Raw genomic sequence first — 26,332 nt, 5'->3', positions numbered from 1 at the left:
TGGTACACTGTTTTGGGTTGCAAAGTTATAAATAAGTTTAAATATTCAATTCACCGGTTAGATACTGATTCACCCCCCCTCTCAGTGTCTGTGGGATTGTCATTGAATCTAACACATGTCGTCGACTTTCTTCTCCAAATCCGTCAGTTTGCCTTCCACTTCCTCCTTGATGTTGCTCACTTCCTTCATCACCACCATATTTTCAAACCTGAGAGTAGGGGACCAACATCTGAGCTCATGGAATTTTTAGGGCTCTCAGACACTTGGGTGGAGCTTGCAGAATGAGGGGCCGAGGTGGAATGAAACGAGGCCGCATTACCAGAGGGGATGGAATTCCCAGTATCATGGGATGAGGAGGAGTCCTTTAAGGGTTTCTCTGGGGGTTTGGACACCAACCTCACAGAGTGACGGGGAGTGTTAGCTTCATCCATAATCTCCACATCGGAGTTGATTTCCTGGATTCTCACTTTCTTGGGGGGTTTTAAATCCTCCTAGTGGCAGACACACTTTTTATTTTTCTTACTAGAGGAGCCAAGTTCCGGCAACCGAGGAGGGCTTATGTCAGGGTTGGCAGTGGCTATGGCCGGAGAGTGGCTTTTAGTCATATTTTGGACCGAAATCATGCGAGGAGGACAGAGGGCCAAGTGGAAATTGTAAAGGTAGAGGATACGACCTTGGTGGAGAATAGTAAAGTCCTTGCCTTTCTTCTTGGCTTCAACAATATATCTCACATTAGAATCCATAGAATGCAACAAAAAAAAGGGATGGAAATAAGATCCTTATTCCTAAGATGGTTAAGGAAAGGGAGCTGATAGTAGTAGAAAACCCCATACCGTCCTTCGAGAGTGAAATACTTCATGATGTAGCAGACGTCATCCCAAGGTGGAGGAATCTCTTCGCAGTTGAAACCATCGGCCTGCTTCACAGGATTCTCCCCATCACGGAAAAACTGGTTTAGGCTGGTGGTGTCTGATACATGGCTCTGTTTCTTCCATTCTGTACCCTCCATGGATAGGCTCGTCGACTGAGCAATCATATCTTCATTAACTTCGAACGAGATTCCACCCATAGTGACCCTTCTGTCCTCCCAAGAAGCCACAAACTGCTTCAACAATATCTCATCATTTCCTTTCATGCTCTCCATGAATTTATCGATGTCTCCTTCCGTGTACACAAACCAAATCGTCGGCTTGGCTTTAAATTCATCTGTTTTATCAAGTTCAAGTCTCATTTTGTCACCTCTCATGATCGTTTCCTCCAGCTTCAAAGTGAAAATGAAAAACAGGGCATCGAGGATACAAAGTTGTTCAAGAGAAGAAGCAAAGTTGAGAAGCAAGCTCAACAAATTATGGAATAAAATCATGCAATAATCATCACGATTATTGCAAGCCATGTTTAAATAGATTTCCCCATCACAAAATTTGTTACTCTCGTGTGAGCCATCAATCCGCCCAATGTGACTTAGCTGAGACCAACTATATATAGTTAAATTACTAGGGATCCTTGAAAAATATGATATATATAGGCAAGGACCTAAATAAAGAATCCTTAAAAGCATCATAAAAAATTAATGGGTTCTTGGATTCAAATTTGCTAGTATCTCAAGTGAACGGTGGTATTTTTCTAAAGCTTGTATTTTCATTTGAGATATCAAATTGGAGTCATGAATCATGAGCCCTTTATATTTGATCAACTTAAATATGAAAAATTAAATTTGATATATTTTTAAAAGTTTGTAGATTTTTTTATTATGGTTTGTACATATTATTGTTAAAGAGTGATACAAAGATTGTATGAAAAACTTAAATATAAAAATTTAAATTTGATATATTTTTTAAAAGTTTGTATATTTCTTATAATGATCTATACATTAATGTTGAAAAGTGATCTCTTTATAATTAAATTAGAGGAATCAATCAATTGTTGATATCTCCTTCTAGTAGGTTGTTTGCTATTAATTGTTTGTGTGTGTGTGTGATCTCGCGTTGTGTGACATCTCTATTTCGACATGATAATGTCCAAAGTTAAAATTGAGCATTATAAATGGAAAACCATTTTTATATGTAAAACACAACTCTCATATACAGACAATCTCTAGTCTTTTAAGTGTTTAAAATGTAGATGCAAACATGATTTATGTCTTCTTTATCACTATCCTTTTACAAGCAAAGAACCGATTATGAATGTTATTAAATCATATACAACATATCTTCAAGTTTTCATAGAACTCCGAGACTAAAGCTTTGAGGTTCAACATATCTTCGAATTTTCATAAACTCCAAGACTAAAGCTTTGAGGTTCAACATATGAAATAATCCCTAAAAATAAAATAAAATAAAATTAAAATGATGGTAAAGTCAATACGATTCCTAGAAATTATGACTGCAATGGATGGCACAATGATGGGATATTCCACAACACTAGTTGTGATGATGAAGGACTCTTTTTAAATAGTCGCTGCGATCTCTCCAGAAGCCATGGATGGATTTCCTTTATATTTCACAAATTCAGACTCTTTGGTTGATTTGAAAGACGATTCAGGAGTAAAAGAGAAGTTGGGTATGGCTCATTTGCTCTCTTCTTCCTCCTCTTCTCTTATTCACCCTGTCTGCAAAACACCCCTTTCATCTACATCTCTGCATTCTCATCTTCATAACTGCAAGGCACCATCACCATTACTTAATCAGCGTTTGCATAGCCAGAGAAATAAGTATGGATCGATCCATGGATGCCCACTTGAGCTCAAGGGTGATAATTCATGCATGAAGCCTTTGAGTTCTATTCATTATTATAAGTATGGAAATAGATCATGGTTTCAGAACCAGTCTACTGCTGGGTGTTCTGGTTTGGGAGAAGGTGTGGTAAATGAAGGGGAGAAGGTTTCATGGATTGATACATTCCTTCCAAGATGGTCGAGGCCATACGCCCATTTGGCTCGCCTGGACTGGCCTACCTTGCTGTTTGTTTGGCCTTTCATGTGGTAAAGTTTTTCAAATTAATCTAGTTTTTAGATTGAATGATTTCATTTGAAGATTAATAAATGGAGTCGTTTATTTTCATGTAAAATAGCATTGATAAAATCTGCAAATTACAATAGATTTTTATGCAGTTTTTATTGATTCAATCCTCTTGATTTGTCTTCTCAATGTTGTTTTACAGCAAAAAAAATCTATTGAAAAACAATTGTGTTATACGAATTTGTGTTTTTATAATTGTATCAATTTACATGGAGAATAGCCATTGTCTTAAAAAATATTATAAACTGATAAAAATAATTAATTGTTTTGGTTTTAGTTATTGACATTTTGGTTCCTTGTATATTATGTGACATGTTGCTGCAAATTTTGTTTTCTCTTGAATGACACAGTATAGAGTCCTCTAACTATGGGGGTTTTAGTCTCACATTTTTGTGTTGTTGGTGGCATGTTTTGAAGATTGTTTTGTACATACAATTTTTTTGAATTTGATTAGCTCAATTTTGTTAAATATTAGGACCTTTTTGTTTGTTGTTGACAAGATTATGCATAACCTTGATGATTAGTAGATCTAAAATTTCTTAAATTTATCAGGTCCATTACTTTGAGTGCACCATCTGGGAATCTACCTGATTTTAGAATAATGTTATTTATTGGAGTGGGAACTATATTTTGGAGAGGGGCTGCTTGCACAATCAATGATCTGCTTGACCAAGATATTGATGCAAAGGTATGTATTAGTGTTTTAAGAATTTGTCGATAACAAAGAAAATAGGATTGATAATGACTCACATCATAATTTATGGTGTGACACACATGTACTAGTGATTGTTTAATGATATGATACTTGTTACAAATCATTTTATGACAACTGCTAGAACAATTTTAAGACAACATAAGATGTTCCTATCAATGGATCTATTTGTAGTCCAATAAATAATCATATTTGCATCCCCTTTCAAAATGAAACTTTGATTAACATCTTGAGAACCCAAGTTCCTTCGTGTCATCACACAAACATTTTGAGTTTCAATTTTCTTTATATGTAATGGAGATTCATGGATAATATATATGATGGTGTGCTGATAAATTGTTAGCATCAAGTCCTCTTTCATTTGATTGTTTTCCCCCATGGGATATGCAAATCCAACAAAGAGCATGCATGTAGAATTGTGTTTTTAGGTCTCCAAACTTTGTAGATATATGTTTCCATAGACACTCTTGTAGAATGATGTTACTTATGGGTTGTTTATAACCCTTGGTCTTTAATGGATATTGTAATTAGTCATGATAGAGAGGTTATAATTTCGTATCAATAAGAAGTATCGTACAATACTTCTAATTGTTAGGTTCTCTTATTAGATGAAAGCTACATTTAGACGAACCACTCTTTAAGTGCATTCTCTTATTCAATATGCATATCTCTTTATTGATATACAAATTATTCTAATTCTTTATACCCTCTTATTTCATATCATGAATGTATATGATTATGTTAAGTTTTTAGAGAACGAATGTTGAAATGCTTCACCTTTAGATAAAGCAAATTGGAATTCTTTGTAGAGTAAAAAATTCCTACTTAATAATTTTCTCTCTAAAACAAGCACCCAATTTAATTACCATTCTCAAAAAATATCTTGGAAGAGTCACCCATATTATTTCTTGAAATCATTAATATCACCAAGATGCCAAAATGTACCTTCTACCTAACTCAAATAGTTTTAGACTTTAATTTTAGTCTCTTCCTATCAAGACATTAAGACATTAGTAGAAGACATTAATAGAATCATGGTAGAGTCCCCAACACTTCAATATAGAATAAACAACCAAATCCTAACTCTTATAGATTTGAATAAACACAATCTAATTTCTATGGATTTTCTATATTCCCCCAACACATTATTCAAATCTTTTATAAAAATAATTCCCTTAGCTATTTAAATGGTTTTCTATCATTTTTTTGGATCTTTTATTGAACTTTTTTCAACATTTTTCGCGAATATCCCTTGTGACAGATTCTTCAATTATTATATGTATTTATTCTTTTTTTTAAAGGGGTAAACACTTTTGACTTGGAGCTTGAACTAGTGAGGTCACAAACTGGGGATCTCATCCCCAATATAAATATTCAATAATGACAGACCAACAGAGTTTGAATCTTGATAAAAAGAACACCATAACTTAACCATCACACCATGCCAATATTGACATATGCAGTTATTCTCAACTCTTCTTTTAAAATCCTAAAATATTTATTGTACATTATTTCCTCAAATCTTCTACACACAAAACAACACAAACTCTAAAAATCTTATAAATTGTTTATAATTTATGAAACTATTTACATTTATTTTTCTAACCAAAAAAACTTAAATAAAGTGCACGCTTCTAAATTATCTCAAATTATAGTAGATTAAAACAAGCCAAACATAAGCTTGACTCCAGGAGGGTCCCAAATAATTACAACATTTTTTGTATCCTAGATCAACACTCACAAAAGTATTAAAACATAGATCTACAATTACAACATGCATTTACATACCATTATATAACTTCTCCTAGCATATGATAGATATTAGGTTTAGAGCGTAAACAAAAGAAAAATAAAGCTTTGAAAGTCTCATTAAGTTTTATAAACTAAACTATTTTATTGTTTATAGGGAGGAATATAGATGAAGGAACTTGTTTATTCCATTTAGTATATGAGTTAATAAGAACATTTTTCGTCTTTGAGTTTATAATTGAGGTTGTTATTTTAAAATCCAATGATAGTTGAAGTATGGTGCAACATATTTTTTCTCTTTTATGTAGGGATATATTTTTATGGGATTTGATTTCATTGCTATCATTTATGAAAAATAAACTATCTTATAATTAAGTTTGAATTACATTACCTTTTTGTAGGTAGAAAGGACTATGTCACGACCACTTGTAAGTGGTGTGTTAACACCCTTTCAAGGACTATGTTTTCTGGGCTTTCAAATAATTTTGGGGCTTGAATTATTGCTACAATTAAATAATTATAGGTGAGTTTCTTGAATAAGTTTCTATAAAACAAAATCTAACATCTGATCTTTCCAAATAATTTTTTGAAATATATTTTTAAAATAAAAAATCATTATATTAATTTATATTGAAAATTTAACATGCAAGAAATTTTTTAAAATAACACTTCACTCCCCTTAATGCTCTCTTTTTACAAAACATAGACCCCTTTAAAAGAAAATGACTTCTAAATTATTCCTTGTATTTTTTTGGTATAGTAGTAAAGCTATTTAGGATATTTTATGATGAAAATTTAGTAGAATCTACAATAATTTCTAATCTAGCTTGCTTCCATTCATATTACTGAATAAAATAGTATATAAACATTTATTAAAATTAGTATATATTTTTAGATAGATTTATTTAATAAATTAATAGCACATATATTTATTAAATTAATAGCATAGCATAATATAGAGATTTCTAGCATAAATTAACAACAATAATTTGGATTTTTGATTTCATTGTTCACAAAGGTCTCAAACTTCAAACATCAAAATTCTTGATATGTAGGGGTTTGCTTGCTTCTATCTACTGTCTATTTTTTTTGAGTAGGTTTGTCATCATACCGCATTTATTGCAAGATTTTTGTAGGATTATTATGGCCTCGACCCAACATTTTATGCTAGTGTTGGAGCTTTGGTGTTTGGCGATCATGGCATCACTAAACAAACAACCCAAGAAAATTGTTCCCAAAGTATTTCATGAGGTATGTCTATTGGGTCCTCGAATGTTGTTTTGCCTATTCAAAATTTTAATAGTGCATGCAAGTGGCTTGGGCAATTTATTTTGATTGGGTATTTTGTGGGGAGGGTTCCACCCAAAAGCATGCGTCGTGATTGGGTTGCCAAGACCTGAGCCCTTCATGGGGTTCATCTTGATGGCATCCAAAACCTTACCAAAGGTTTTTTTTTCATTTTGTTGAGTCAAACCATGTTTAGGCCATTCTTCAACACGGGCCTTGGTATATTCGGTAGTCCTTGCTCATGTTTTAGCCTTCGTCAAGATACTTTTTTGTCTTTGATGACAAGAAGCTCGAGGTCTCAATCTGGATTGAGTTTCCTGGTCTCCCTTTGCCTTGTTGGTGTTTTTTGCAAACCATTGCCCAAGCTATTAGCAAGGTGGTTCATGTCGAGCCTGACCATTTTTACTGTGCTCTCCCTCTGAAGAGGGTCTGTAGTGAGATAGATTTGTCTCATGATCTCAAAGAGAATATTAATATTTAGATAGGAGGTCTTTGTCACTCACAATGAGTGCTCTATTTGAATTTGTCCAATACTTGTTTTTGTTGTCAGTCTTCTAAGCACAAGATCAAGGACCGCCCTTTGGTTTCTCTATGGGTGAAGTCTCCTCCCAAGGAGTTTGAGCCTTCATGCTCTTCAGAGGGTCCTAACACCGAGGAAGGGTGGACAACAGTTACTCATAGAGGGAAGAATTCTTCGTCGGCCTTGGCTTCTCAGAAGCAACAAAGCTCTATTGCCTTGTAGGTGTAGCCTGTAGCCTCAATCTCTACCTCTGTTGCAAGTGCAACCTACTAGTTCAAACCCTTCTTCTAAGGGGAAGGAGTCTCTTGCTCCTGTGATTGGTGATAATTTTGTTTGTGTTGCTTGGGCTTGAAGTCCTCAACCTGCCTCAAGGTTATCCGATAAGCCTAACTCTCTTTGCCGCTCTCACAACCCTTCTGAGCGTGTAGAGGTGGGAGATGGAGCTCCAAAAAAACATAGGGTTGCCTATCCTGGTTTCCAGGCGACATCAATTTTATTGAAGAATAGATTCTCCTCTCTCGGGGATGAGGATACCATGCATGAATTTGAATCATGAACTGTTTGTCATGGACTGTCTGAGATCTCACTGATCTTGCTAGCAAGTATTCCATGTGGGATACTTGACATAAATATCCTAGTTTAGATGTCTTTTGTCTTTAAGAAATCAACATTGCTTCCTTCATGCTCACTACTGCATGCAGAGTTATTTGGCCGACTGGCTTGGTCTTTGCTTCCAATCACGAGGTAGGATGGGGAGGTGTTGTCACTCTCCTTGAGCCACGTTGGCAGTCTTATATAGTGGCTCATGGGTCATATCTCACTCAACAGCTGGTTTGATCCTTATGTCTGTGAATAATCATACCTTTGGGGTCATTAATGTTTATTCTCCCAATGATGTTGTTGAAAGATCTTTGTTGTGGTGGTGGATTTTTTATTCATTGCCACCTGCTACTTGGGTGTTGTGCGGTGAGACTTCAATATGGTTTAGGTTGCCTCTTACAAGGAAGGTTTAATTCCCTTTCGATGGATAGCTCGTGAAAAGGAGGCATGGTTTTACATGTACAATAAATTGGGTCTTTTTGATCCCAATATAGTCTGTTGTCGTCCTCAAGGCATTTGGCATACGTGGAGTAATTTTCATGTCAGTACTGACAAAGTTTTTAAATGACTTGATCGTGCCATGTTGATGACACAATCTTTTTTCTTTGTTGGGGACTGTCAAGCTCTCCCAATTTTATCTCTCTCAAAGGCTACCTTGTCAAATCACTATTCCATCAAGTTCAACATTCAATGGAAAATGGGTTGTGTAAGTCCATCCAAGACTCAATTTTTTTTTAATACTTCCTTGTTGAGTCACTAGTTCATGATGGCCCACATTCAGTGGGTTTAAAATTTAGAATGTCATCCTACTCAATAGGTGAGTTAGATTGCTTGGTGGAATGATGCTATTTAGAGAACAACTCATTTTCTTTGAATTTATGGTAGACAATTGGCTATGTATTGTTGACGGTCATATGAGGTTAGCACCTTGGATCTCCACCATACAAAAAACGCTCTTGCGGCCAATTCCTTTTCCCCCACCTTGCAAGTTAGGGTTGCACATCTCTACCATTAGAAGTAGATTGTTGATAGCCATGTCGCTCATGGTGCCCAAATCAAGGCTTGACTTCACTAGCTTAAGGTTGGGGATCGAGATTCCAAAGAATTTTTCTTGGCTCTTCATGCTCATCATTCCTCCCCGGGCATCAAGAGAATTATGGAAGGGTAAACGGTGCTTTCTGAGATATCGGACATTCTCCTGGCATTTGTGTGCCATTATGAGAAGGTCTTCACTACTCAAGATGCTTCACTTGAGCATGATAGGGCTCTACGAGATTGTCTCAATGTTGTTCCCTCTTGGCTTGTTGAAGCCCAAAGATCTTTTTGTGATCAATAACTCACCATTGAGGACCTCAAGGAAGCCACCTTCTCTATGGCTGATGATAAGGCTCCCTTGTGCAATGGATTTCCTTGCGAATTCTACAAAGCTCTTTGGCCTTGTGTGGGACCTGATTTCCACGAGGTCTATTTGGAAGCCTTTCATTCTTAATCCCTTGGCCAGTTGATCAATAAATGAAACATTAAGTTCATACCTAAAGATGGCGACCTTGAAGACATTTGCAACTGGAGGCATATTACCTTGTTGAGTGTCTATAATAAGATCATTGCCAAGGCTTCAACGTTGAAAATTTGTCATCTTCTTTTGCAAATTGTCTGTCTTGAACAGAATAGTTTCATTAAATCTAGATTTATTCTAAACAACATCACTGCGGTGTGAGAAGGCATGGAGTGGGCTAATCGGTCTAAGAAGAGTGCCCTCTTTATTAAGATCAACTTTGCCAAAGCCTAATATGATAGAATTGAATGGCCCTTCATTCTTGCCATGTTGGAAGCTCTTGGTTTTGGTCCCCGGTTTATCCATTCCATGAAAATTCTTTTTGGGGATGCTTCCACTTGCATCACCATTCATGATCGATAATCCTCAGCTTTTGGGATTTTCAAATCTATTCGACAAGGTTGTCCTCTGGCTCCTATGTATGTTTTGGGTGTCGAGGGATTTGGGTATTTGTTGGCTGTTGAGGGATTTGGGTATTTGCTCGCCAATGCTATTTTTGCATGGCAGGTTAGGGACATTTTGCTCCTTGAATCTTCTTCTCATCTTGTCAATGGCCATTTTGCAAATGATTCTTTTCTCACCCTCATTGAAGATGAACAAAATGTCACAAAGGCCTTGCAATGCCTTGACACATTTTGTTTAGCCTTTGGGTTTGTTATTCAATGGTACAGAACTCAGTGCTACAGGCAATCCTTCCTTATGCCCCCTACTTGGATGCTTCAATTGTTAGAAATATGGTTGTCGTTGCACAAAAAGATTGACTTGTTAATGCCCGATGCAACCGCGAGATTTAATGAATCCATGGGAGGCGGTTAAGCCATGTTGCAAGCTCGAGCACTGTGTTGCACAACACAAGGAGACCAAGGGCACACCTTGCAACAACCCCCTCTCTCCCCCGAGTGCAAGTGAGGGGTTTGAACCTATGACTTAGGCTTTGATACCACTTGTTAGAAACACGGTTGTCGTTGCACCAAAAGATCGACTTGTTAATGCCTGATAAAATCACAAGATTTAATGAATTCACTAAAGGCGGTTAAGCCATGTCACAAACCTGAGCACTACGTTGCATAGCACAAGGAGACCAAGGGCGCACACCTTGTAACGCCAATATGGATGGAAGTGGATTGGTCATGGTGAAATTTTTTGTTTCCTGGGAATCCCTTTTGCTTTCTAGGGATCTCCTATGGATCTTTGGAATGCAATTCTCACCATAATTGAGAAGAAGTTGGCCTATTGGATCACCAAGTCGCTTTCTCTTGTAGGGAACTTTCAAATTTGCTCAAAGATTTTGGCAGCCACTCATGTTTACTATTCTTCTTGTTGGCTCCTTCTAAAGCCTCTTATAGTAATCTTGAAAAACAAGCACCATGGCTCTCACAAAGTTGCTTGGGAGTTTTGTTGCCTCCCTCGGGAGCTTGGTGGCCTTGGGCTTCTTTCTACTCATCGAAAGGGCCTTGATTTGTGTGTCAAATGGATTATATGGACCATTTTGGGTAATGAAGCTTGGAAGATTCTTCTCTACCATTGCATTTCTTCAGGTTTACTTGCTAAGAGACCTTCTTGGAAAGGGATTGGCTTTCAAAACCTTCTCACTATGAAGGGCGTTGTGCAAATATCAGGTACTTTTGTGGCCAAAAGCATTTGGCGGGCTTGGGAAGCTATCAAACTCTAGCTTTGGTGGGATAGATCTGGTTCTAGAGATGGTCTCTCATTCAACAAGCATAACATTTGGTGGTTTTTGCTCATTCAGATTTAGGGGTTCCCCCTGGCGCGGGTGCCTGGAGTTCGTTCTTTGCACTTCCATTAGCGTGGAATTTATACTCCTTGAGACTTCTTTTCTAGAGTTACCATGAGTCTTTGTTCATGGGAGGATATGAGAGCTCAATTCTAGCTTAGTTGGCCAGATCGACAAACATTTAATGTTGTCGTTTTTGCTCAGCCTTTGAACATGCTACACAAGCTGGGTACTTATTTAGTGAAACCTTGGTGGAAAGACCGGCGTTGGTTTCCCAACACAACCTTTTACAGTTACAAATCCCAAATGGGTTATCGTTGGCTCTCTCCACACCTACCTATGGTGCCATCTCTGAACCTTCAATGGCATTTGTAGTCTTCCCAGGCGACCTGGAATCACAGATTCAGTATTATTTGGTCTACTATCCTTGAACCCAAGCTTACTCATTTTGCTTGGTGTATTCATTTCCAAGGCGTGCCTCTAGGTGCTCGTTTGAGATATATGGGCATTCGAAAGCCACTGTCCTTTCCATGGTTATCTTGAGACTTTCATCCACCTCTTCTAGTTTTGTTGTCGTGCTTAGAACTTGTGGAATTGGATTTATGACTTTTTTGCCCTTTTAGGCCAGAGTGCTTTTCTTGGCATTGGGCCCTTTTCGGGTATTCCCCTCATATCCCTTTCAAGTTTGCTCAGATTTGGCATGCTTTCAATGTGAAAATCCTCTTCACAATTTGGAAAGATAGGAATGTTGTTTTATTTTCTCGTAGCTCTTTTGATATTCATGTATCACTTTTTACTAAAGTTTGTATTTGTAATAATGTCATGCTTCAAATTGCAGTGCAAGCTAACAAAGTTGCTATGGAGGTGGCTCACCTTCACGCCCTTCTAGATCACTGGGGAAATGCCCCTTGTATGGTTGCCAGAGTGCCTCCATATTGTTCTGCTAGTACATCTAATGGACCCTCAACCTCTCGAGATCGGTCTCCACCCCATGGTCACGATGTGGATGTAGTTCCTTTGTTAGTCGCTCTCAAACCTCGCTATCCCAGGCTCCTTGCTGCCAATTTGGTGGCGGAAGTGCTTTTAACAAGCAACTCTTTGCCTCGCGAGGTTATTGCCTTTGGGTGGGGCTCGGGTGGGAGGGGAGGGGGGGCAAATCCTACCGATGGTGGTGCCAGTGGGTGGCTGGCTTCAGGTGCTGGTAGTGGTTGGCTAACTCTTGGTGGTAATAGTGGATGATCTAGCTCCTCTAAAGGATTTCCATGATTGGCTTTGGTTGTTTATCGGCTTCCGGTAGGCTCCGATAGAGTGTTTGGTTTATGATATTGATCTGGTATGCTTTGATTTGTGGATTTGGTTTAGATTTGTCATTCATGCTATTCAGATGGGTATCACGATTAGTTGGTTCGGGATTTGATGACTCAAGAGCTAACACGTGTTCTAGTAAGCCTTTTGGTCACCGGTAAGGGTTCTACTGATAGAGCTTTGTTGAAGATCTTTTGATGCACGTGATAAGTGGTGTTGGCGCGACTTCTAGATGGCTTTCGAGATGTTGTTGGTTATCTTGTTCTTGTTCTTGTTCTTGTTGATCGGTGGTGTTGGATTTGGGTCTGGACCTAATGCTATCTTATTCGGCTAGGTTATGGACCGGTTTATGTAACGTGTTGGTGGATGATTCTGATGCGTTACCGGTTGGGTTTATTGATTGGATTATGTTGTTTCGGTCTTAGGACGACTTGGTTGATCATTGGATTGCAGGTTTATGTTATAAGTTTATTGTATTATCTTTTAGGTGGCCGACCTAATTGTTTAGGTCCCAGGTTGGTATAAATATGATGTAAGATCTCTTTGTAGATCATGGGATTATGGCTATGGGATTATCTATGTGTGAATAAAGTTTTAATTATATGCAGAGGTTTTGGTCGATCATAGGTGATCAAATTGGGTTGGTGAAAGAGATTTAAGACCTCTGGTACTGAGCTTAACCAAAACTATACTCAGACACAGGAGATGCTATTCTTGTAGTTCATTCTAATGAATACTAAGAGGGGGGGGGGGTGAATTAGTATGCCAAAAGTTTCTGTCCTTCAACACTTAAACAGTCTGAAGATAAACCAGTAAAACAGTTTAACAGATAGACCGGTTATCACACATGCAAACCAAAATGCAAATAAAGCATTCACCCACAAAAGTAATACAACCATAACACAAGATATTTGACGTGGAAACCCAAATAGGAAAAACCACGGTGAGATGGAACTCACAAGTCACTATCTACAGAATAGAAACCAGACCGGTTAAGGTCTTACAATGTTCTTCACCAGAACAGATCCTGTTAGGAATTTCAATCTCTGTTAGGAGATAAGTTCGATTAAAGACTACCTTGCTAGAGGATTTTAGATTCACAGAGGTGAACCACCTTGTTAGAGGATTTTACAAAAGGCTTTTGGGCCTACCCGATTAAGGGCTACAGACTTGTCAAAGATGTGAGTAATCAACAAGTGTTTGATCTATCTAATAGCACAAACTGCTTGGTTAGATCCAGTATAGCTCACTGCTAATGCATCCCAACATTACTTCAGTCTTCTCTATCTCTCACCCAGTTACAACTTGATCTTCTCAGATAAGATTGCTCTAACAACTCATCAACCACCTTAAACCCTAATCACAACATAAACCCTTTTTCAGCAACCACCTAAAACCCTAAACATGATGTCCTTTTAAAGGAATCTGATTTCATGTCGGTCCAATAGGATTACATTACAATTTCCTAGGTTCAATGAATCTAGACATACTCAGTAACACGACACAAGAAGCACCGTCAAACAATCGGTGGATTGGTAACTCATCACAAAATGCCGGTTGGTAACTCATCACAGAGTATTACCGGTTCATACAAAATACCGGTTGCCGGTTTGACAAATGAAGACTAGTAAGAATGTGTTATGTCGCTTTGCTCCCTCATACCACTTGAGATCTAAGAACCGCTTGGGGTCGACATGCCGCTTCAGACCGGGAAACACATTCTGCAAAATCACCAATAGTCTAAAGACTAGAATACAACATACCGGTTGGAACATATACCGATTGAGCTCTAGCTCATATCTCAATACAAGTGTGTGTCCATCAATGACAATCACAACATAAACATAAAAAATGGCAACAATCTCCCCCTTTGGCATTGATGGCAACACTTAGGAAAATAAAATTTTGACATCTAAGTGTTTTACAACAAAAACATGCCATTAACAAAATTGCTCCCCCTAAGCATATACACTATCCCTTAATCAATACAATGTATAGCAATTTTGCTTATAGAGCATAAACATTGAGATATCAGAGCATAAAGCATATATCAAAACAATATCAAAATTTTAAAGCCAGATACTTCTCCCTATTCTTCTCCAAAATAGATAGAGTACTTCTCCCCCTTTGCCAATAATGACAAAGTACCGCTGAACAACCCTGTTTCCATTTGATATAAAAATAATAAAAGTTTATGACAACAAGGAATAATACTTGTTAAAAACCGATTTATAGTCCTGCAAAAATTGTTTCATTGATAGAGACCAGGACTCAAGTAGGGAGGTGGCCACTTCTTTCTCTGTTTGCATCTGGGATACCTGTTCTTCCATGGCATCAATTGTGCTTATCTCCTACATAACTGTCAAGGCATCCAGGTTTAGATAACACTTCTGAAGAATTTGCATACGTGGAAGTAAGACCAGTTGTAGCTCCTGCAAATCTCTAGACCGTGTACTGATCTCTTGCTCCATTTTGGCTGACTGGATCTGAAACCGGTGAACGGTTTGCCCATAAGTTGCAAAGGAATCATAAGGTGGCTTAAATGTGCTCAAGTAAGACTGTAAGTCCGTTTGAAGATTTTGCTTCTGAGCTAACACATCATCGCAGAATAGATGGGGTTGACAGATTTTACTTAGCAACAGGTTTCCCTCATCCAAAGCATCCCTTATATCCTTTTGGTCTTTCAGCAGTTCAGACCGGAGTTCATTCAACTTCTTCACTAGAGCAATGTTAAGAGCGTTTTGATGCCCTTTCTTGACATTTGCCTCAGCTGCTTCTTCCAGGCTCTACACCTGATCATCCACTACAGTACATAGTAGCTTAAGCTGTGCTAGTGATGATTCAGTGCTGGGAAGATTGGTACCGGGGATCAAACCGGTAAGGGTGTCTACAGCCGCTTGAATTATATCTTGCTCCTTTTTCTTTCGAATGATTTCAAGGTGTTCTTGAGCGACCTTGATGCTCTGCATAAGCTCCAACTCACTTGCAGACCGGAGATCGATAGGACTGGAGATATCAGCCGGTTTGGCTCGACTCCCGGTTGCCTTCGGAGTCTCCATCTATGTGCTCTTCATCACCTCCACTGCCTTGTCCACTTTACGTTTCTCCGCTGCCTTGTCCACTTTGCGTTTCTCCGCTGCCTTGTCTTCTTCTTCCTTCTTCTTTTTCTCTGCTTCCTTCTTCTTTTCTTGTTCCTTCCACTTTTCCTTTTCTTTATCCTCTTCTTCTTTTTTCTTTTCCTCTTCCTTCTTCTTCTTTTCTTCCTTATCCTCTTCTTTTTTCTTTTTCCTCTCATCTTCTTGCTTCTTTTTCTCTCCATTTTTTCTTTTCTCCTCTTCCTCTTTTCTCTTCTCTTCCTCTTTTCTCTTTTTCTCATCTTCATCCCTCTTCTTCTTCTCTTCTTGTTCCTTAGCCGCTTCCTGTCTGTCCTCGGCTTGCTCACTGCCCTGTTCGGCTTGTTGCACCTGTTCTGTTCCCTTAGAAGGTATGTCCTGAGTGACATCTTCTATATCCAAGGCATCGACATCAATAGTGTTGATTGGTTCTTCAACCGGGTTTCCTTCTTCATCAAAAACTTAATCCGGTTTGGATATAACCGGTTCTTTTTCCGCTTGTAGGTTGGCCATACGTGCTTTGTGAGAATTGATAGCATAATCCATATGCTGATGAGTGTCTTTTTCAACATCATCAATTCTCCCCTCTAACAGCCAGAGTCTTCTTCTCCTTGTGAAGAAGAGTCCTTTATTTTGGTCCAAAACATCAAATAATTCTGAGTTTGAGAGGTCGGGGAAGTATTGTGCAAAGACTTTCTCCCTAATCTCCTATTCTTTTTCTATGGCAATGCGCCATTTATTATCTCATGCCTTATATAATGAATCCGGTGTCTGAGATTTAATCTCTGATGGTGACTGGTCATTTTTACACAAATAAATAATATTCTCCTGTAGTACTTCATCTTTCTCCTCACTATTAAAATCATCATAATAATCTACTAAATCATGCAGTAATTTTCTCCTAATATTCTTTATTGTCCTTTGATAATGTGTCAAAGGTTTATATGAGATATCAATATTTACCGGTGCAGATGCTGCTGGTTCATTCTTCTTCATCTTCTTTGTTTGTTTGGCCTTCTTTGGCATTTCCTCAGACTCAGTCTCTTCAGAGTTCGGTTCATTTGACTTAGTCTTCCTTTTTCTTTCAAAGACTTTTGCCGGTGCCACTTCCGGTTTCTTCTTTGTAGGTGACTGCTTCGTCACTCTTGGAGTTGCAGTAGTTGCCGGTGCCGATGCTGCAGGCACTGCCTTTGCTTTCTTTGCTGCCATTTCTTTTCCTTTCTTAACAGAGAGTTCCTCGGCCAGTGCAATCCTCTCCAGATAGGTTCCTGTCCTCTTTGCCTTGGGATCAAAAGGTGAGGCAATAAGGGTTGAGGCATACCCTTCCAGCATATCATACATCACCTCATAGCCCATTGGCTCCACTTCTTCCATTCTAGTCTCAACAGCCTCCATTAAGCATTTGTCCACCTGGATGGTGAAACAGATGTCATCTTCATATTTCTTAACAATATCACCTGAGATCCTCACCCTTTGACTCATCTTCCTTCTGAACTCATCAAAATACTTGTTCAGTACATCAAGGTAACCAGTTCCGATAGCTTGAATGCTTTCCCTGATCTGTTTGGTTACCGGTTGGTCAGGGGACCATTGGGCATCTCCTACTCCAAGAAAGTAGCCTTGGAAATAGAAGAACAACCCAACCAATAGTTGTCCGAACTTGAATCTCAGTGCATTATCCTGTTTAATTGACTTCAGATTAGACAGGAGTTGCCTCTGCATACCGGTGCATAGGTCAAATGATGCATCCTCTTTAATCATCCGGTAAGCGACATTTACCGCTGCAGCAAATACAGAGTTAATCTTGCTGGCTGAGAATGTTTTGTAGCCTATCACCATGCAGGCATACTTCACCAGATCATCCTTGATAGGATTAACTGTCATACCTCATGAGTCGCTTGTTGAACCAGTGAGCTTGGCCATTTCCGTTTTGCTTACCGTTCTTAGGGCTGGCACTTCCCCTGTGTTGCAGAAACCGATGACTGCATGAATTGCCTGCGGCGTGATATCATGCGTCCTCTCCAGGTACATCTTGTCACCATGGACTCTGCTCAAAATGATCCTAATATGATCCTCTGTAAAGTCTTCCAGAAAGTATACTGCATTATGGAGTTTCTTCTTCTCTAGGATACTAAATTCCGGTTTGATTTTCTTGTCCTTGCCGCAAAATAAACCTAATTGGGTGTGAATAGCTAAAGACCCTAGGTCTTCAATTTTGCAATCAATATAGTCAGAGATTCCCTATTCTACTATTACTCCAGCCGGAACTTGTGATAGGGAATTATACTTGGACTTCCTTTGAATGAAACTTTCCGACTCAATGGATGTGCTAGAACTGGTATGAGATGCGGAAGCCATTGTAGAGTATTTTAAGAACACGAAAAATACCTTTAAAATGCGAATTTAGGGCTTCTTGATTCTCCTTCACTCCACACTTCGTCGGTTGTTGAATGACCGCTTTGTGTTCACCTGACCATTTGCAAATTGAATTTGAATCTCCTTCACGATTTGTCAATCTCTTGAAATCTTAGCTCAAATCGCCTTTTCTTCACTCTGCACTTTGAAAAACTTTTCTTCGCTAAAAAACAGATAGTGAGAAATGAATTGAAATATGCTTTTATACATGTCTCTCACCTACCGCCATTAATGCTCCTTTATAGGGCGTAAACCCTAATTTGCCTTTTTACCATTTTCGGTCTTCTGCCAAGCGACAGGTATCATATACCGGTTAAGGTCTTTTACTGGTGTAAACCGGGGGTTCGAAAAAATTTCGCCATTTGCTCCCCCTATGCCTTTTTGGAGCTTAGTTTGCCAGTTCTGATATTTCCACACTAGGTGTAGAGACCGGTTCCTCTTCCAACATTATTGGTTTCTTCCTCTAGGTTTTGTTCATGTCTGCTTGAACTGTTTCAACATCAATTTCTCCTTCCTGAGTGACCGGTATATCATCAGATATATTCTTTCTGCTTCTGCAGAATCTTGCAATGTGACCCGGTTTGTTGCAGTGATAGCAAACCAATCCAGGTGCTCTCCAAGGTCCATTGTTCATGTTTCCATTCTTCCTTCTGCATGTAGCAGCAGTGTGACCGTGTCCATGACAAATCCAACAGTTTGCTTTCCATCTGGTTGCCGCTTGATGGCCACCGCTTCTTGACTCATGATTGAAGACATTAAACCGGTTGTAGTTCCGGTTTACAAAAGGTTCAGGACCAACTCCTTGGGTCCTCTGAGGATATCTTCCGGTGTTGTTCATCACAGACCTGCATTCAAATGCTCTATGCCCAAACTTGTTGCATGCATAACAATGACCATTGAACTTATTGGATCTAGGTACATTGTTGATAAAGTAAGGAAAATTATTATAGGCTTTGCTCCTACATACATTGGCAGTGTGTCCTTCTTTAAGACAGTTAAAGCAAATAGGTTTGAATTTTTGCTTACCTTTTCCTTTGAGTGCCGGTTGCTTCTTTGATGCTTCAGCATTTGTTCCTGAGGATTCTCCTTCCTCATGTCCAGAGAAACCAAGTCCACTGGTATTCTTTATCGGTCTAGATGACTCAAGCTTTTGCTCTAGCTTGACAGTACTTTTGCTGAACTTCGCAAGTATTTCCTTTGACTTAGAGAGTTGTTTGGAAATAGCAGTATTTGTCTCCACTAGGCTTGCATTTTCAGTTCATCTTGTACTCCTTCTTTCTCCATTCTTTTCTCATGAAGGCGAGCAGTCAGTGCACTAATCTCTTGTTTCAACTTGGAGATCTCATGATCTCTGTCCTTTACCAGATCTTCAGCTTTCCTTCGGTTCTCAAGCTCTTGACTAAACCGGATAGTCAGTCCTTCTAACTCCTTTCTCAGATTGGAGTTTGAATCATTCAGCTTATTTACTTCTGCAATCATGGCTTCCATATTTGCTTCATCTTTAGAACTATTTTCAGATAGATCCATCAGCTTCTCTGCATGTTCTCTCCTTTTTGCTTGAGATGCCTTGTATTTGACCATAAGATCATCATAGGCTTGCTCAGACTGAGTGAGCCGTTGAGTAAGTTCCCTCAAGGTGTATTCCCCCATATCTCTTTCCAAGTGGTTAAACTTATATAAAGGTAGGCTTTGATACCAATTGATGAATACTAAGAGGGGGGGGGTGAATTAGTATGCGAAAAGTTTCTGTCCTTCAACACTTAAACAGTTTGAAGATAAACCGGTAAAACAGTTTAACAGATAGACCGGTTATCACACATGCAAACCAAAATGCAAATAAAGCATTCACCCACAAAAGCAATACAACCATAACACAAGATATTTGACGTGGAAACCCAAATAGGAAAAACCACGGTGAGATGGAACTCACAAGTCACTATCTGCAGAATAGAAACCAGACCGGTTAAGGTCTTACAATGTTCTTCACCAGAACAGATCCTGTTAGGAATCTCAATCTCTGTTAGGAGATAAGTCCGATTAAAGACTACCTTGCTAGAGGATTTTAGATTCACAGAGGTGAACCACCTTGTTAGAGGATTTTACAAAAGGCTTTTGGGCCTACCCGGTTAAGGGCTACAGACTTGTCAAAGATGTGAGTGATCAACAAGTGTTTGATCTATCTAATAGCACAAACTGCTTGGTTAGATCCAGTATAGCTCATTGCTAATGCATCCCAACATTACTTCAGTCTTCTCTATCTCTCACCCTGTTACAACTTGATCTTCTCAGATAAGATCGCTCTAACAACTCATCAACCACCTTAAACCCTAATCACAACATAAACCCTTTTTCAACAACCACCTAAAACCCTAGACATGATGTCCTTTTAAAGGAATTTGATTTCATGTCGGTCCAATAGGATTACATTACAATTTCCTAGGTTCAATGAATCTAGACATACTTAGTAACACGACACAAGAAGCACCGTCAAACAATCGGTGGATTTGTAACTCATCACAAAATGCCGGTTGGTAACTCATCACAGAGTATTATCGGTTCATACAAAATACTGGTTGCCGGTTTGACAAATGAAGACTGGTAAGAATGTGTTATGTCACTTTGCTCCCTCGTACCGCTTGAGATTTACGAACCGTTTGGGGTCGACATGCCGCTTCAGACTGGGAAACACATTCTGCAAAATCACCAATAGTCTAAAGACTAGAATACAACATACCGGTTGGAACAGATACCGGTTAAGCTCTAGCTCATACATATAAAGTGGATCTCAATACAAGTGTGTGTCCATCAATGACAATCACAACATAAACATCAAAAATGCCAACACATTCTTCTTCCGGATTGTAGTCTGGATTTATTTTATAGTCAGTGAGGCTCCTTTTGTGATGAGTAGTGCGCTCTAGGCTGTTGGCCTTCTTGCATGTGCATGCCCCTCTTATTGTAATCACATACTTGACATAGAAGTATTATTTGAGTGTGGGTAGGCTTCCCATCGTGGTTTTTCCCTTTATCGGGTTTTCTACGTACAAATCTTGGTGTTATCTTTTGTGGATGGTTGGTAAATGTTCCGTGGTTTATATTTGTGCTTAACTGTTATATATGTATTCCGGTAATAAGGTTTTAATGCTTAAAGTGTTCTATAATCTGTTGACAACTGATTCACCCCCCTCCCCTCCCCTCTCAGTTGTCTTCTGGTTATCTGAGCTATCTAACACTTAGGACGAGGAGATAGAGGAGGTTGCTATAGAAGAAGGGTGGTCCCTTTCAGACGATAACTCTGGCCCCACTGATGTATGGGGCCCTAAGGATGATAAAGATCCACCTCCTTCGACCACTTATTGTAATCACATACTTGACGTAGAAGTATTATTTGAGTGTGGGTAGGCTTCCCATCGTGGTTTTTCCCTTTACCGGGTTTTCCATGTACAAATCTTGGTGTTATCTTTTGTGGATGGTTGGTAAATATTCCGTGGTTTATATTTGTGCTTAACTGTTATATATGTATTCCGGTAATAAGGTTTTAATGCTTAAAGTGTTCTATAATCTGTCGACAACTGATTCACCCCCCCCCCCTCCCCTCTCAGTTGTCTTCTGGTTATCTGAGCTATCTAACACTTAGGACAAGGAGATAGAGGAGGTTGCTATAGAAGAAGGGTGGTCCCTTTCAGACGATAACTCTGGCCCCACTGATGTATGGGGCCCTAAGGATGATAAAGATCCACCTCCTTCGACCACTGCTCTAGCCGCTTAAGCGGCTGTTTTATATTTTCTTCTCCCTGGGTTCAACCCGTGTTGTTGTGTTTTTTGCTTATCTGGGCACTACTCGTTTGATTCTTAAGGGCTGATCTTGTATCCCCCTACTTTTTTTTGTGAATAGTGTACTTTATCTCTATAAATAGAATTGGCTACTATTCATCAAAAAAATTCTTGATATGGTATTAGATTCAGTTATTATTGTCAGTTACAAAAGAGATTAAAGATGCATGTTAGCTTTGTTATAGTGGTATTATGTGAGAAGAGTAAACAAACAATTTCTTTTTAGAGTCATCCAATATCATATAATAGATAGTATCATGTTATATTGTTGTTCATTAACTTAAGAAATTTGAGTTTCTTTATATTTTTAAAATTTCATATATATTGCCACCCTCCACTGCCCCTCCAAAATGGCCATTGGACTGTTGTCCCCAAAATGTGCCATTGTCATCCTGTCATCTCTGTCCCAAAAACGGTGTGGAACATAAGATATTACTTTAGAGGTAAACCCTAAATCTACTTTTAAAGTCTCAAAAATACCAAAATCAACACAAAGCCTAACTATCATAGCATACATATGATAATAATAGCATAGAGGCACTAACTCCAAATTTTGGTTTTCCACAAAGTAATTAGTAATTAACATGAAATTAACTCTCGATAACACAAAGCAAGATAAATCATCTTTGTGCTAGATTAGCTAACTCAAGAAATGTCATTATGCTCTAGCAATATCATTAGTAATAGGGTTGGGACAATGCCTTATATTTGTTTCAAAGGAACTGTTTTATACCATCCCTTCTTAGTGATCCCATTAAGCCATGGGGTTTTGTATGCAATTTTGTAATTTGTAAATGGATTCCCGTCCAACGACTTTCTAAAGTTGAAGGTAGTATGTTGTGGATCACTACTAGTGTTCCGCTGAGACATGTCCCCTCCAAAAAAACCTATGTTTCCTGTAGGGGGACATTTTCAAGACTTGGGGACTTGGGGAAACATCCCCCCACAACACCATCACTTCCATCACCTCCGCCACCTCTCGCAGGGACGCCGCTGCGTTGCTTTCTATATGTCACATGCCGTTACATATTGATTGCAACCTTTAACTTCATGAAAACTAGTTGGCCTTTAATGAGACACTCGCATAGATGTTATATTGCATATTTTGCTATGTTACCCCAAGAATGGGTATGCGTTTCCGGGATGGTGATTTTTTTGTCAATTTTGGGGACGGCTAGGGGATGGCTATATAAAAATAGGGAAAATTAAAATATATAGAGAAATTTAAAATATTCATATGAAAACATGGATAAAACATGCACATAAATATTATAGAACCTTAACATATAAGAACCAGCAGAGTTCTTATGACAAATTTGTGTTAAATTGAGAATCAAAGGCAAATTGCTTATAGAATTCATTGTCAAAATTCATTGTCTATATGCAGAATTCATGGGACGTCCCCTAGGAGTCCCCTATCCCCGGGACGTCTCCGGAATGGGGATGGCTAAAAAAAATACCGAGGACGCGTCCACGGGTAATATAGATATTTTGCCTGGAAGATTTCAATTCACCTCTATTTTTTATATCAGCACCACCCCCCAGCACCACTCCACTGTTGTCTCTCCACCATCCCCTCGTTGCCCCCAAATTTAGGCCCTTGGTCCCCACGCACCCGAAACTTGTTCTCGCGCCCCCCCGTCTTCCAGTCAGCAAACTCCATGGAACATTGATCACTACCACCTCTCATCATAGCCAAACAACAGAAAGTCTGAATAAGTGAGACAGGCACCTTATTTCTAAAACCTCCTCTTGTTCTGAATCAGTTTGCCCCATAGCTCGTCATGCTTTTCAGATAAAGGATACAATGGTCTTGATTATTGACCAGTATCCAAATGTTGTTAACTTTGTAAGTTTTTATTATTATTCCTGATTTAAATTGTGTGTAATTTTTTACATCAACATTTTCGATCACAGCCTGTGACCCATCTTTAGAATCACACATCCATATGCCACTCCCTCACAACTTTCCCTCCGTTCATATTACTACTTTCCTCTGCTTTTTGAGTTGTTTTGCAACAGTCATGTCTGCATCAATTGCCACCATGGCGAAGGAACTCTAACCGGTCACTGATACAGTTCATATTATAATAGCTAAGGTCACAAAATTCTACAACTACTCTTCTATAATATCCACCGTTTCATGCATTTACTTGTTAAAATATTTTGCATTTCCTTTCTTTAACATTTCCTTTCTTCAGATGGGGTGTTGGTGATGTGTGAAAGATGACAATCATGTTTTCATTCTTGTAAACTTGATTCTTCTTCTTCGTTTGAACTACACAATGCACATTGAAGATACAAATATGGATAAACAATACATTTAAGAGAACTCAAGCCACAAGACTTTTTTTTGATTTTGTATTAATTTTCTTTTCTTTGCATTGACAGTCGCATCTTGGGAGCACTGTGGCCATTACTAGCTTTCACATATCCTCTCATGAAAAGATTCACATATTGGGTAAGAATTATTCAGATGGGATTGTATGACTAAAAAGGAAAATGTGCTATGATACAGTTTTTAATTTAAGGTAAAACAGGTTTTATATGCCATGATACAGTAAAGAGGATACTTTTATGGTTTTGTTTGTAGCCTGCTGCATATCTGGGGTTATCATGGAATTGGGGTGCTTTACTAGGATGGGCAGCAATAAAAGGTAGTCTAGACCTGGATGTTGTCTTGCCTCTATATGCATCTGGAATATGCTGGACCCTTGTGTATGAAACTATCTATGCTCATCAGGTTTGTTGCATACTCTCATGGCATGTATTCATAGAGCTGGAAAATGAATATTTCAAGTTGCATTTGTTATAAAAGATCTTATTGTTTTGTTTGTGCATACATTTGTATTGTCTGTAACTTTTTTAAAGGATAAAGAAGATGATTTGAAGGTTGGAGTCAAATCAACTGCATTGCTATTTGGAGACCAAACAAAAACTTGGATTACTGGCTTCAGCATTGCATGCATAAGTGGTCTTACACTTAGTGGGTTCAATGCTGGTCTTGGTAAGAAATTGACTGAGAAGAGTTGAACGTTTGTTTTTGAAAAAGAGAAAATACATTTTTATTGGTTGGTTATATTGTGTACAGGATGGCCATTTTATTTCTTTATGCCAATAGCAGCTGGACATTTTGGATGGCAAATTATGACACTTGATATCTTGTCCCCTGTTGACTGTAGGAGAAAGTAAGTTTTGCTGAATTGTCTTGTTTTTAATTCATGATATGAGTAATTAAAAACAAAACCCCCTCATCAAACAAGTTGTATTTAAGGACAACCTGCACATTAGCATTAGGAGCTTTAATTTTCATCTATATTTCAATTACTGTTCATTATTCTGTTTACCCAATCTTTCAATTGTTAACTTTAAAGAAACAAAAAAAATAACGAAAAGATCATTAATGAAATTATTAATAGTCGTTCACTTTATCTCTAAAGTGAGTATTTTTGGATTGTAATTGGTCTATCCGCTTTTTGATCATTGTGCACGTAATGGATCCCAGAGTGTCGAAACCAGAACGATAGCTATAAATAGTTAAATCGCATACAAAGACAACAAAAAAAATCATCAAAATCCGATGTCTTGTTTAAAATCTATAAATACACAAAATTAACTATAGTAACTTCTAATATTCCTAACCTTTATTTCGAATAATTGCTTTAATACAACTGTCATTCACTTTCCCTAAAGAACTCTTGAAGTTGTGAAAATTGTCGAAGTGTGAAAGATACGGATTTAATCCAAAGAGCTTGGAGTATTTTCCATACAACTCAGAGTGCATGCACATCGTTTCAGATAAAAATTCTAACAAGGAAATCTGATAAAATTAACCCCTTCCTTTTCATAATTATAATATACCCTGTAACCCTTGTACTAATGGAACCCTAGAATTGCGTTCTTATGGTATAAATTTTGTACGTCTTCATCTTACCATCCCTGTTTGTTCTTTTTCATTCTAAAATCCCATTTGTTCTTCACATTGAAAATTCAGAACGTATAAAGATGATTCCTCATGCATGCCCATTTTCTGATTGGCTGTTCATATTTTGATCCAACTCCTATAATGTTAATTACACCATGATGATTTATAAGTTTTTTTTAATTGTTTATGGCTATTTATCTTCAACATTCATATTTTTGTCTTAATGGTTTGGTTTTTTTTGTTCTATTGAAATGAAAAAGTTAGTTCAAATAATGGGCTTTAGAGTATCATAATTGACAAATTAAAAGAATGAAAACATATAAAAGATGGTGGAAAGAGACTAGTGACATCAGAAGTCAACATATAGGCCAAAATTCTATGCTATTATGCTGATCAAGGCAATAAATTTAATTCAAAGGAATCAAATTGCCAATAAAAGATAGTTAAATACTGAAAATGCCATACAAAAGAGCCAACAAAAGATATATGAATTGAAATGGAATTAAAGTGCCTCTAAATGGTAGATCTCTAAGGTGCATAACCAAAAAAACGTAGAGACTAATGT

General features: G+C 38.1%; 1 protein-coding gene across 1 annotated transcript in view; it reads left to right on the top strand.

Annotated features, from left to right (window-relative positions):
* Window positions 1–2,411: 2,411 nt before the first annotated feature.
* The window catches only part of LOC131039034 (4-hydroxybenzoate polyprenyltransferase, mitochondrial), a 31,299-nt gene continuing 7,378 nt past the window's right edge, over window positions 2,412–26,332 (top strand). Inside the window, exons 1-7 of the mRNA XM_057971679.2 lie at window positions 2,412–2,980; window positions 3,570–3,705; window positions 5,880–6,001; window positions 24,234–24,303; window positions 24,436–24,585; window positions 24,714–24,849; window positions 24,934–25,030. Coding sequence (XP_057827662.2) covers window positions 2,478–2,980; window positions 3,570–3,705; window positions 5,880–6,001; window positions 24,234–24,303; window positions 24,436–24,585; window positions 24,714–24,849; window positions 24,934–25,030 — 1,214 coding nt within the window. The 5' untranslated portion in view covers window positions 2,412–2,477. The remainder of the gene's footprint in view (window positions 2,981–3,569; window positions 3,706–5,879; window positions 6,002–24,233; window positions 24,304–24,435; window positions 24,586–24,713; window positions 24,850–24,933; window positions 25,031–26,332) is intronic.

Source organism: Cryptomeria japonica, chromosome 6, assembly GCF_030272615.1.
Source record: "Cryptomeria japonica chromosome 6, Sugi_1.0, whole genome shotgun sequence".
Classification (NCBI taxonomy): domain Eukaryota; kingdom Viridiplantae; phylum Streptophyta; class Pinopsida; order Cupressales; family Cupressaceae; genus Cryptomeria; species Cryptomeria japonica.
The sequence above is the reverse complement of the archived record's forward strand: the minus strand, read 5'-3'. Positions and strand labels throughout refer to the sequence as shown.